This window comes from Odontomachus brunneus, unplaced genomic scaffold, assembly GCF_010583005.1.
Source record: "Odontomachus brunneus isolate Ranch 3 - 2012 unplaced genomic scaffold, Obru_v1 Obru_scaffold_004, whole genome shotgun sequence".
Classification (NCBI taxonomy): domain Eukaryota; kingdom Metazoa; phylum Arthropoda; class Insecta; order Hymenoptera; family Formicidae; genus Odontomachus; species Odontomachus brunneus.
The window spans coordinates 1,082,701-1,096,302 of record NW_022639454.1 but is presented as its reverse complement, the minus strand read 5'-3'; the positions used below and the strand labels follow the sequence as shown (position 1 = coordinate 1,096,302).

Genomic DNA, 13,602 nt, shown 5'->3' with positions numbered 1-13,602 from the left:
GTGTGTTGCATACCATTATGGAACGTTGAAGAATACTGTATCTTAGGAATACAATTTCTTTTACAGTGGAAGTCAAGATGGTGCGTTATGCGGAAATTATCACCAGTAGCAGGTAAAGTGAGACACCCTGTATACTTTCCATTCAACTAGCACGTTCACAATAACTTGATTGTTTTTCCGTTCGTTTACCTTCGGCGAGCTAATAATAACGTCTTATTAATGAGAATTAGATAAGATTGTGCTAATGACATTTACATGTACAGGCAATGCATTTTACTATTATATGTCGGCTGTGTTACATTGTTATCATGTGACCAGAGTGGGGCATGGGAGGAAGGCAGGGAGCAATAAGATAATAAACAGGATACATTATGTATTCTTGAAGCTTCCCTACCTTTTTGCTCCGTGTCGTTGATACAGACAGTATCTTGAAATTTGCATAATAGACTCTGCTTTGTCCGCTCGACAAACCGTGCATTATGCACCGCGTCTCTATTTTAGCGTACTTCCTCGTCCCAATGTGACACTCAAAATGAGAAAGATTCATAAGATTAACGTTTATTTTGAGGCTCTCCAATTTTCAAATGCTTATAACGTGGGTCTAATGAGAGCCGACGCAGGTCGAGTGCAATTATTTTATTATTTGAAATTGTCTTATTATATAAAAGGAAATTTCTGGTATCTTAAGAATAATATAAAAGCTTGACGAGATAATAAAATTATTTATTATTATAATTAATTATACTCAGCGTGATAAACCTGCGTCGACTGTTACCAATTTGTTGATGTGTTAATTACGAGATTGAGAGAAAAATGTATAATCTCGCACTCGTGTCGCGATATAAAATTTTGATTAGAAACAAAATTTTACGATTAAAAGTGCTGTACGACGTGTTTGTTTGCGATAAAACTGTCGAAAGGTTCGTTAATTGGTGCTTCTTGATTTGAATGTGGTCGGCATACCGCTTGCGTAATTATTAATATCCATCTCGTTAAAACGCAAGCTGTGTCAGCTGCAACAGATGGAGCGGCCAGATTTTTGCGTTCCACGCGTTACAAATCGGTTAGAAATTTGTAGCCGTGAAGAGTTAGTCACTTCCACTTCTTCTCGCCCTTTAAAAGGGATCTTTCCCTGCTTGTTATCAGTACAAAGAATCCCTACCCCCTTTAGAGCCGCCTTCATAGGGTGGCAGCTGGTACATCTGTTACAGATTGGCTGCTCGAAGCAGCGAAAAAAAAATTTCCAAGAACAGCTTCGCTCCTGGCAATAACCATTAATACGTGATCTCCGTAACTCGAGGATATTTTAGAACCGTGCGTCTAAGCACTTCATAAATTTCTCCCGAGTGGACTTAACGAAGGGGATGTAAACGACGTGTAACCGAATTTATTTCTGTATGTCGGCAAACGCGTGTGACGGCACGAGTTCATGTTGGGTCGAATGTTTATAGTGGAAGCGTAACGTTGCAATGTAATGTGCAGTAAAATATCTATGCAAATACGTGCTAGTTTAATTTTATACACGTTTATAAATACATCAAAGTTCTGCTTTTCGTGCAAAATAAATATTTTATTGGAATGAGCTTTTCATTGTGAATCAATATTCGTCGGAAAATAGTACATAGCGGTACACACAAATGCTTTGTCAAATTGTTACACGTTTGTAAATATCAAACACCTGTGTTGATTGAAGAGATTGAAGATACCTCTTTTTGCACATAAAAAACAAATTCATTCAACTTGCTCGACCAGAAGTCGCGTGAAACAAACGTGTGCAAGATTAAAGCATAATAAATATTTCTTTCTCTTTCACGTCAATAGACTGCTTGCACCTTCAACTTTACGGGGATAGTAAGGATCGTTACAAGCAGGGCCAGACAAAAGCATCCCTGAGCTTGCAACATTTTCTCGGGGTGGAGAGCGGTTTCACTCTCGACAAAGAATCCAATACGATCGCGATTATTTGCCAAGACGTGACGGTCGTTCTCGCATTCGACACGCGGGAGCGATTGATACAGTGGCAAGTTAAGATCTCGAACAACTTGGGCGAAGGTAAGCCATTCGTGAGTTACGTTATTTGAAGGGACACATATCTTACGAATTTCCGAAATGAAATTCATAAAGCACAAATAATATAGTTCAAACAAGACGCATCGTGTTACCTGCATACATTCAGTTCGCCCGACTTTGTCTCCGCAGATCAGCAATTCTTGATACTCATCTCCTCGGTGCCGTCGAAGGCCAAGTTCACCAATGGACCGGCGCATTTACACATTCAAGACCGTCGCTTCTGCATCACCGTCGGCATACCGCCTCGGCTGGTCGGTATCTGGGAGATCGCGCATTTGCGACGGTACGGTGTGGTCGAGGGCAGATTCTGCTTCGAGGGTGGCTCCAGGTGCGGTCGAGGAGAAGGTTTACACGTTCTGATAACGGATCAAGGGGAGGACATCGTAAAGACGCTTCAGTTGGCGGCCGAAGGGAAGCTCACGACGAAAAAGCGACCACTCGGTCGAGAGCAATCGATGCAAGACAGCCCCCGACGTCAATGTTCTCGCTCAGAGACCAGAGCCAGCGACTTCTTCCCTTCGGCTCCCGCATACTCGTCTACGTACGAGGAGCACTGCGACAGCTGCAAGAACGAGAGCTCGCCGTATTGGTCGTCCACGGAGAGCAGACAGCAGACTGAGCTTGACGGCGATTACAGTTGCAGAGATACCGTATCCGTCTCCAGCGAGTTACCCGATCAACCTGGCGATCAATGGCGCAGCTGTTCGCTCACTCGTCAAGGTGCGGCTGGCCTCGAGAGATGCGCCAGTTGCATCAGCAAGCTTGGCACAGTTTCCAAGTCGTCGACGTTGATTACCACAGCCACCGTGAGCGGCATAAGCAGTCCTGCAGGCACATTAAATAATCTCGGGTGCCACTTGCAACCGCGTACTTTCGACCGGCTCTCGCTGTCCTCCTACAGTAGCAGCAGCCATGACAGCGACTACTCTGGCTCACAGCAGATCGAATGTCACTGCACGCAGTCTAAAACCGCCCAGTCTCAACAGGCGCAAACCGCTCACCGTATGTCACCAAGTCCGAGCGCGTTGCCACCGAGACCGCCAAAACCGTCCCAACAACCGTCGTCACTGCCAGCCACCCAGTCCGTCACTGCCAAAAAGCCTAAGAAACCGCCGATGCCATTGCCACCTGTCGAGCAGACCTGTGTACACACGGGTCGGAAACAACAGCAGCAACAGCAGCAGCAGCCTCAACAAACTCAACAGCAACAAACTCAACAAGCTGTACCTCGCGGGGGTGGAATTGGTGGTGGTGGTGCTGCTGCTTCTGCTGCGGGACCCTACGAGAATTACGATATACCGAAGACAATTCTGGGACACCATATGTTGTTGGAGCAAGGTCCCCAACCGGAACAGTATTACGACACGCCGAGGAAGATAAAGGAATGTCTCACATTGCCAAAAACTTATCCCAATTACGATACGCCTCAGGTACCGCAGGCGGTAATGCTGCAAGGCTGCGGATGTCCTGCGAAACTCACCGTACAGTCGCCCAGATCTTCGGGGTGTCCTTGTCACAACGTTATGAGTTGGGCCGGTTTCGTCCTGCCTTACTGCCGACGCGGAGCTGGAATCGAGCCCACCGGGGTTACAGTTCATCCCGTGAAGCTCTCAGGTGAGGGTAAGATGCCGGTGGTGAATGCCAGCGGTGAAATTGCCATTTACGCGACTGCCAAAAGAGCGAACAAGAGCGAGTCGAGCGATACCGAGAAAACCACAGATGACTGCGGTTGTGCCGCGGCAAGTAAGTCGAACAATTATGAGAACATCGAGCCGGTGATAGATACGCAGCCAGAGGCGAAGCGAGCGAATTACGTGAACATCGACTTCACGCAATCGCTGGAACATTACGAAAACAGCAAGGACGTGCTGACGAAGAGCAGTATCTCGCAGGAGGAGATCGAGAAGTTCGCGGATCAGTTGAAGGAACCTACGACAGCTGAGGCGCCGAGTGAGGACACCTCGAAAGTTTGTCAGAAGTGCGGTCACACGAAGGAAAGAGAGAATGATTACTTGGTCATGGACCCAGACAAACAAACCCCGAAAAAACCGTTTCCCGGTTATCTACCGATGCAGCCGGCTCACAATGCCTGCTCCAAGGAGATCCTGTCCAGGATCTGCAACGGCATCAAGAGTTCCAGCAATCCGACGCTGTCGGGCTCTGCGTTGCTCGAAGGCAGCAAGAAAAGGTCAGACTCGGAGTATCGTGTGCCAGGATCGGCGATGTTGTCCAGTCCCTACCTCAGGCGTCGTTACCTGGACACAGGTAATACCGCGGAGTCCGGCGGTAGCTTAGGTATACTGCTGAGGAAGCGATCTTACTCGGCAGAGTCCGCGCATTACCTGGACGACGAGAGTCACAGCTTTCCGTCCACGCTTACCATCCACAAGTGTTCGAGCGAAGCGGACAAGAATACTCTGATAAGCGGCGAGTCGCACAGCTCGTGTGTAAACGCCGACAGCAAAATCGCGCACGAGAACGCGCAGGTGTTGGCGACTGCGACTCAGCCGTCGTTCATCAAGATCCGACGCTCTTCTTCCGTGCCATCCAAGACCGGTCACAACAGAGACTCGTCGAGTAGCAACGATTCTGGTGTCTCCACTGGCTCTCTCAGCCACCGTACGGCGGAGTTCGTGGAGTTCGAGCTGTCGTTGACACCTGCCGCCACGGCGATCAAGCAGAACATGCTGTCGGTCTGTCGCAAGAGTCCACCGCCCACGTGCTACCACAGCAGCCTGCCGAGGAAGTCCAAGTCCAGCGATCCTCTGCGGGAGCTTAGTTTTCAGTTCCAAAAGATCAAGATACCGACGAAATCCTCGTCCGCGGAGGCCGACATACCCACGTGTCTGCCGAAAGCCACCAAGGGCTTCAACAGCCCCGGCGAAGTTTCGAACACGCCCTATATCGACTCCCGGAGCACCAGCAGTGGCACTTCCGACATGTCCGATTACATCGAAACTTTGTCATTGTCGTCTCACTCTTCGTCCGATACGCCCGACAGCCTCAGGTAAGATTTTACACGCTTGACGGATGTCTCATTTAAAAAAATACATTTGTTTGATCTCTTTGTACATGCGAGAGAAGATAGAGACGTCGGCCGAAAATCTGAAAGTTAATTACATCTGATAAATTATTAATTTCATTTATTTAATGTAATCGACATGAAAGAATCATGTGTACGTTTATTATATACAGATTAGGAGGTAGAGCCGTAACAACGACCCTTCGGCCTCGTAGCGGGAAGGAATACTATAAGATCGATCGTAGTATCTTAGTGGAACAGGGTCGAATTCTCACTACAGCGTCCGCTAATTATGCGAACATCACTCCGGTGTTGGAAAAGAGCGAGTCACCGTCACCGGGCTACATGAGCAGCTCACCCTTCGAGCAACCGCAACCTACTCGTGAGCACTTTCTATTCCCTGAAGTGAGTACTACACTTATATAACGTGATATGAATTTACGATCGATATATTATGAGTATTTTAAAATAAAATTTAGTCATAATCCATATATTATTTTAATTATGTTACTTTTTAGTCTATCTTTATATAAACGTTTGTGATGTTTTCGTAACAACTTACAATAATCTCACGTCATTCTTTGTTTCTCTGTTTTTCAGGAAGCTTGAATGTAATGATGTTGTTTGGGAAAAGAGCTGAAAACTTGAAGTTCCTAGGAATTCCAAACAAAACGAATAAGAGTATTCACGGTAGAAATTATAATTGGGGCATTGTGACTATTTACACTATACGCGGATATCTGGGGTTACAGGCGTATTTTTCGAGGTATCTATCATTCGCCGCACACCAATATCGTAGTTATAGCTTGCCAAATCAATCACCGAATTGAATAATCAAAAATTTATAATTCTAAGAAACACGAAAGAGCTCCTCAACCAAATTCGGATGTCTGTTTCGCCGGTGTTTTCGTAAAGTCTTCCTCTAGAGAGCACAATCATAATCAAAAGAAGTGTAAAAAGAAAATGTCATTCTACAAAAATCTTCTAGGTACTAGCGTATAGTTGAAATAACGTCAGTAATCAAACACTTCCTACAACGACACAAACAATTTCTAAAATATGCTCAATAAGAAACTAATAGTTTGTATAGTAAGAATCCTGCCCTAGAGTAAAAAGATATGTGCATCGTATACTTTATATGAGTATATCGTTTTTTAAATACTTTCATTATTTTGTATGAGTATACTTCTATATAGACTATTGTACAGTCATCTCTTTGAAAAAGATTTAAAGAAATTATGAACTCTTAGAATTTTTCAAATCGAGGCTCTTGAATCTTCGTGTGAATGGATGAATGTAACATCATAGCGTAATGCAATTGTTTGAAATATCAGATCATATCCCCTCGTAGATTCTGGAAACATATTGAATTGGAAGCGTATTAAACAAGAATAGAACGCAACGCGATATATTTGCAAGACATCGAATACATCATAACTATACAGTGCACGATTACTTGAGTCACGAAGTTTCCAGAACTCGTTTTTTGAAAAAAAAAATTGAAAATTGTTTGCTTGTGCCGATTAATAAAATATTATCTATCCACACACACATTCTGTACAACCAAAAAATGCACTGAGCATAGTCAGTCGCATAGTATTCACAGGGTTTTCATACTTACAAGTTACTTTTTAAAGATTAAGATAAAAATATTACAGCCTTCTAATCTTACCGATGGTCTTCTTTCTAATGAGACATACATGGTAAACGCCATAGTCTCTGGGCAATCAAAGACGGCGCTATATATAGATTATAAACGAGTATTTCTAAGTAAGATTTACGAAACGTGTGAAAGGTCTAGTTATCTTATAATTTCAATATTCTCCAACGAACATCTCCGTCTTTTATTACGGCATAGTTTCTAAATAGTTCTAAATAGTTTATCTCGTATGTGTGTGTCTCTTGTATCTCAGTTACTTTTCACTGTGATACTCTTGATATCACAAAATTAAATAATTTAACGTAAACGTAACTGTTCTATTTACTGCTATTTATACGATCATTTCCATTTTATCGTTGCATCGTACTTAAAATAGTTCAGACGTTATTTAATTGTGATTATAAATTAATACGTGCTGTATACATATATTTCTATAAGGTTTACCAAAAATATTTATTTCTATTTGCATAGTACGTGTTTTTTCTTATTTTTTCAATTTAATGCATTAGGTACAAATATATAGATGAGCTGTCAAATTAAATAATATATTTACAACGATTATTTTTTAAGTTTAAGCTATATTATATACTATTTTTAATATATCTTTTTTAAGAAAAGATAAGTGTGTATACATATAGGCATATGTATGACTTCGTACTTTTTCCATTATCTTTCTTTGAAATTCACTCTTCTCTCTTCGCAAGGGAAGAGCACAGATTTACGAGTAATACATTCGTATAGTATTGCACATACGTGGGTATATCATGCTGAAGAAGCTAGCATAATAGTGATATTAAACGCAATAATAAAAGAAACTTAGAGTTATACATTATAAGGTCGATCTAGATTGAATTTCGTACTGAGAATATAATTAATATACAGAACATTCTGTTTTATATTCATTATGCTACTTGGCAAATAATCAAATTTAATATTTATAATCGAAATCATGGATATACAGAGATCGTTGCTATCGTTAACCGATGAAAAATTTGTAAACATTGAAATTGCGGGACAATACGTATTGTAAGATGCGTTAAAATTGCACATCCAGCAGGAGTAACTTCGTGTGGTAACTACAAGAGGATCTTTGCAATTCTATGATGTGTAAAGTTGTCCTGCTACCGTACCCCATCTTACGTTCCCATATCTTATCCCATCTTACGTTGCATCATTCCTTAACTAACATATGGAATTGTTTCCATTAAGCCAAACCTCAACACATCACTTTGCATAAGAATGATTTTCTTAATTCTGCAACTTTGTCCGTTTGTGTTCTCTAGTGTATAATACACACTGTTACAACAACATCACCCATACACAGACTTATCGCAATACGCATTGATAATGTAGATCGAAGAGCGTGCGTGCGCGCGCGCGCGCGTGCATGCATATACAGTGTTCTTTCACAATATGTATAGATGCGTGCAACTGATTTTATATGAATTATAGAAGTATTAAAGTAGTATTATTACAAGACTGAGAAATAGTTGATGTACTAACGAGTGGTAGAGAATATCTACAGCGCTAGAGAATGTATAATTTATATGTACAGACTCTGTGCAAGCTAAGCCGAGCGCGCAACTTGAGAACGATCATTTGCAAAACTTTCAAACTTTCACACTTCTCTGTCCGATAGGCATTCCCGAGTCTAAAGAAAAGAGATACTTAAGTCACAAGGCCAAATCGTGCGAACGAAGAATATTCTTTTGATCCTGCTTAAAGTGTGTAAAAAGGGGAAAAAACATACAATAGCTTAGCTACATCAGATAGTAGACAGTCTTACGTAGGAGCCTTAACAAACTACTGTACACAAACGATTTATAAAAAGTGATACGAGAACGTATTGAAGTTCGCGACAGACTTCACGTATACATCGCGTATTATATATTTTACGCAGATATGAAGATACACGAAACGATTGAATTTATATTTCTCTCTGGGTCTCTTTTTATCGCCCTAAAGGAGATTCCATAGATTGTTATATCTTCGAATGAAAAAAAAAAAATGTATTCGTAAGATCGAGCCGTCACTATACCCCATGATCTTCGCGCATGCTCCTGTGCAAGCGACATATACGCATACGCGATAACGAAGGCGAGGATTTGCGTGCGATTAATGAGTTTGAATGGAACATACGTTGAAACGCGAAATTTTCTCGTGCGATTGTGCGACAATTAAGCTGCACGAGTGATTTTCTGTTTACTCGTTTTTTCTACGAATTTTTCTATATCAATCTATTCTTACACATGTGTACGATATATTTTTTATTTACATTATTGTCTTGACCAACGGAAAAAGTTCTTTCATTTGAGATATCGTGCGCGTGTGAAGTAGAAAGTCACTCGTATAAACACATACTAGTCAAGAATCAAGTACTATATATACATATATACGTATACATATATGTATATATATATATACATACACATATATTGTAGCCGTAATATATTTTTACTGCGAGAGAACTATTGTGCATAGCCTAAAAATTGAGCACATGCCCGACTGTTTTATTTTACTTCGAAACTATCTCCTAGTTCGGTAGAATTATGGACCAATTATTAAGGGATTTAATCATATTTTAATTTTATACGAGACTTATCAGAATTGTAAGAGTTTGATTGCTATACTTTAATCGTTTTTGTAACTTGAGTCTTACTTCCCACGAAATTACTCTGAAGAAATACGTAAATTAAATATACTTGTAAAGTATGTTGAAAAAAAAAGAAGTGAACAAATGAAAGACACATGTGCTAGCTTTTAAGCTACCGAAAACCATATCTAAGAATTTATTAATGATATATTGGTTAACTGAATACATATATTAATTAGGAGTAAGTTTCAAAGGGTATTACCAGTGCTCTATTCATAATCGATGTACATAGTTGGTGTAGCTTTAGTATATTAAATTTTTTATTTTGTGATTCGAGAACGACGTTGTTGCGGTGGAAGCGAATTTCAATTGTACATAAACACATAATTACGATGAATGCGCTCAAAAAAGAAAATGCGCCTCCGAACGATTTTATATTAAAATTTGTAGCGATTTAGTTACTCTATGAGTACATTTTACAATGTATTGAAATACGCGTTAATATCCAATTAGAATCAGAAGTTATGCGATATTGATAATATAGACTTCGTACATTCGTATATTACCTTATTCCATTATTTAACAATTGTGTCAAAACCGTTTCATTACGCTTATTGCGGTATACAAATACAAAAAGTTAAGACTGGCAACTCTTTATTCCTCGGGCTATTGGATACAGAGAAAATGATTTTGAAATTCAGAACCGCAACTGAAATCACGTTTCAAGTTCATTCGCGGCTTTTTATGCCCGGGAATCATGTTATTTCTACAAATCAGTTATTTTTACTGATTCTATTTAACGTGTGCAGTAATGAATACTTACAATTAAAAAAGTGAGAATTCTACTAGATGATAGAAATCCACGGGTCCGAGAAATAAAACGAACGAAGTCTGTTTCCTTTGACAATCCGTTCTAGAATGAAATTCTCACATTTTAATAATACGTGAAGGAGTTGTAAAAGTGCTGAGTGCTTTCGCACTGCGCTGACCACCTGTATGTCAGTTTTACGAAGGAGAAAAAATGATATTTATAGAAATTTTACATAAGTTATTATTAAGAAAGAAAGGGAGAAAAATCGTCCGTCTCAAACTAATTTTTCCCTCTCTACATATAGAATATCGAGGAAAATGTATATTTGACGGCGAAACTTTATTTTCAGAATAATTTACCGATAATCTTTTAACACCTCTGCAAGTTTTTTTTTTTCTTTTTAATTTCCGTGTGAAGCTTGCAATATTGAGTTTTCTGACAATAGAAATTAACAATAGAATTTATCTTTTTATATATCGTCTTAGAATTATCTTTTGTCAATACACCATGCATATCTTTGAAAACTATAATTTATATTCATTAGCAAATTGAAGCTAAAAAATTGATCTCAATTTCTTTATAATTAATTACTGTTTGTATAAATCTTTTAATATATATAGCCAGAGGAAGATTCACGGTATAAAATATTTGTAGGACAGGCACAGTATTCTAAAATGTGCTTTCAGGTGACAGGTGAAACTCTGTTATCAAAAGATTAAAAAATATATAAAAACCTTCTTTATTTTCTGAAATTAATGTAATAAAATTGTCACTAGGCCACATCTCGCAAGATCGTAAGAGGAGTGAAATTTAATGATAAGTAACAACTAATAGAGCTTATATAACAGATTCTAGAACGCATTTCATGAAAAAAAAGTAAAATAAAATTATTTACCCTAAATTTTTGTAATATCATGATAAGACGACAAGCGAAGATGGAGGAAATTGATTAAATTATTATAGTGCGCTACAAGTAAATTATAACTCGTACACAATTCGTAGTAGCTAAAATCATTGATTTACTAAGAAAGTAGAGGAAATAAAGAATTGGAAAAATAATTCCACGCCCCTTTGTCATTTTTCCATTTCAACAAATACCCCTACTCATAATGTTGATATTAATTAAAATTTCATATACTATTACAGAATTATTCAGAGATTCTAGAATTTAATTATTTCTGTATTTAAAAATATAAGGGAAACACAAGTCTAAAATAGGAATCTTGCAAATAAAATATTTAATAAGACTTTTGGTTTATTAATAATAACATGTAACATATTAAAACACGTTCACAATGACGTTGACAATATCAATAATCTATAGCTCCGATTTCTTAATTTTTCTCGCATTTAACTATATTTTTATTACAGATATACTTCACAAAAATACAATTTCGAATATTACTTATTTTTATAGGAGTAGTATGAGTAATAAAAATATCGTTTCTCACAAATGTTCGATTCCATATGTATGTTCGTTGGTATAACTTGAATATTTTCTTCTCTTTATCCTTTTTATTAAATAAGTTTTTTGTCATCACAGTTTACTTTTTTTCTAATGCAGCGTTTAAACTGAAGATACAACACAGTTTTACATGATTAATTGCAAGAGAAATCGCAAAACTTCACAGGAGAAATACAATAACATTAATAGATATAAGATATAATTAAAAAAGAAAACACGAAAAAATAAAAGTATATATAATATACAACATGTGTTACATTCGTAATACATTGCACACTTCTGTATATATGAAAATAATATAACAATGCGTAAATTCTTTGTTACAGCATTACACTCTTCATTATCCTCTGGCACAAAAGTTAATTCATATATGATTCCATTTATATTTGTACAAAAATAAATAGCAGCATTTATGCGGATTGAAAACAGAAACGCATCACCTATACATTTTGATCCTTCTACTACTCGGGTACAATCTTCGGTAAATTCAACTCGTTCTTCTTCATGAGTTTTTCTCATTATATCGTAATAATAGCTCCTAATATTGTATATTTTAATATATATCAATGTCTCTCTGTTTTTATATACATATACATGAAAATTTTCTAAAACAGCGAATACCTCGCGTAAAAACGAAGAACCGGAGAAACTAAGTCGCAAAAAATATTTTATACATTAAGCGAGAGAATGTATACGTATCATTATATTGGTATTTATTATATAATCACCGGTATTACGTTGTATTTTCTATTATCTAAACTTAACCCAACTATAAGCCATCGTTATTCAGTCGCAAAAAATATTATTGATTATTTATCGGAATCGAAACTATTTGTTTATAAATGTACGCGTAATATCAGAGTCAATCTGTCCAAATTTTCCACATTCTTATAAGAGTCACAGTTTTAACACATATCTCATAATATACATAAATGTATAGAGCCCTGAAATTTTGAAAATATGATTTTCGTTGTAAATTGTGTTTACGCAGCTAATTTTGGTGTCCTTAGATATTTGTACACGAGAAACTATGAGAAAATATTCCTAAGAAAATTTTATATATAGCAAAAGTTAAATTGTACACAATTTATAATTGCCTCGCTGTGAGAACGAATCATTACAATTTATATAAATTCGGATTATCGCGCTATAATACCAACAATTAAATACGTGCAATTTAAACTTTTAAATTCTTCCTATCGTTTTTTCACGTCACGTTCTGAAGATATTTTATGCATTAAAATTTTTAATACAATGGCACTTATTATATATGAAGCGGTATATACAACATTACATACAGATAACAATACTTCGGATATTAATAATATATTTTAGATTAAGTTAGATTATAATGACAGGTGTTCTATATTAATTATATAATAGACGGAATATAAAGAGAGCTTCCGAAATTTACTAGACCAGGACACAAACCCGGAACTCAGTCAGTTCCCCGACAAGTGTCCTGGTCTAATAAATTGCGAAAGCTCTCTACATTCCGTCTATCACATAACATTTCGTCCATTAGATAATTAATATAAAATATCTTTTATTGTAATCTAACTTAATCTAAAATATATGATTAATATCCGAAGTATTCAAAGTATCTATATATAATACAATGGCACTTGCACTGTAAAGCTCACGTAATATAATGCATGTACGTACAAAATGTATTAAAAAAGATATAAATAATTATTAAATAATATTTTATTCTCTCATTGTAGAATATGTAAAATAAAATATGGCTCTCAGAATCCATGAGAGATTCGGAAATTAATGGACAATAATTTCCAAGTATTTGTTAAATTCTTTTTATAAGGATCTACAAATTTAAAGTTGTCTTTTATAACATCAAATAATTGAATCTCATTTTAAATATTGTTAAAAAAAACTTCCATTATAAATTAAAAGACAAATGAATAGTTATTTGTAATCGTTTATATATATATATATATATATATATATATATATATATATATAT

General features: G+C 37.2%; 1 protein-coding gene across 1 annotated transcript in view; it reads left to right on the top strand.

Moving 5' to 3' along the window:
- The window catches only part of LOC116847412, a 12,694-nt gene extending 1,479 nt beyond the window's left edge, over positions 1 to 11,215 (top strand). Inside the window, exons 2-6 of the mRNA XM_032822392.1 lie at positions 67 to 112; positions 1,822 to 2,052; positions 2,200 to 5,077; positions 5,266 to 5,497; positions 5,693 to 11,215. Coding sequence (XP_032678283.1) covers positions 67 to 112; positions 1,822 to 2,052; positions 2,200 to 5,077; positions 5,266 to 5,497; positions 5,693 to 5,701 — 3,396 coding nt within the window. The 3' untranslated portion in view covers positions 5,702 to 11,215. The remainder of the gene's footprint in view (positions 1 to 66; positions 113 to 1,821; positions 2,053 to 2,199; positions 5,078 to 5,265; positions 5,498 to 5,692) is intronic.
- The last annotated feature ends 2,387 nt before the right edge of the window (positions 11,216 to 13,602 follow it).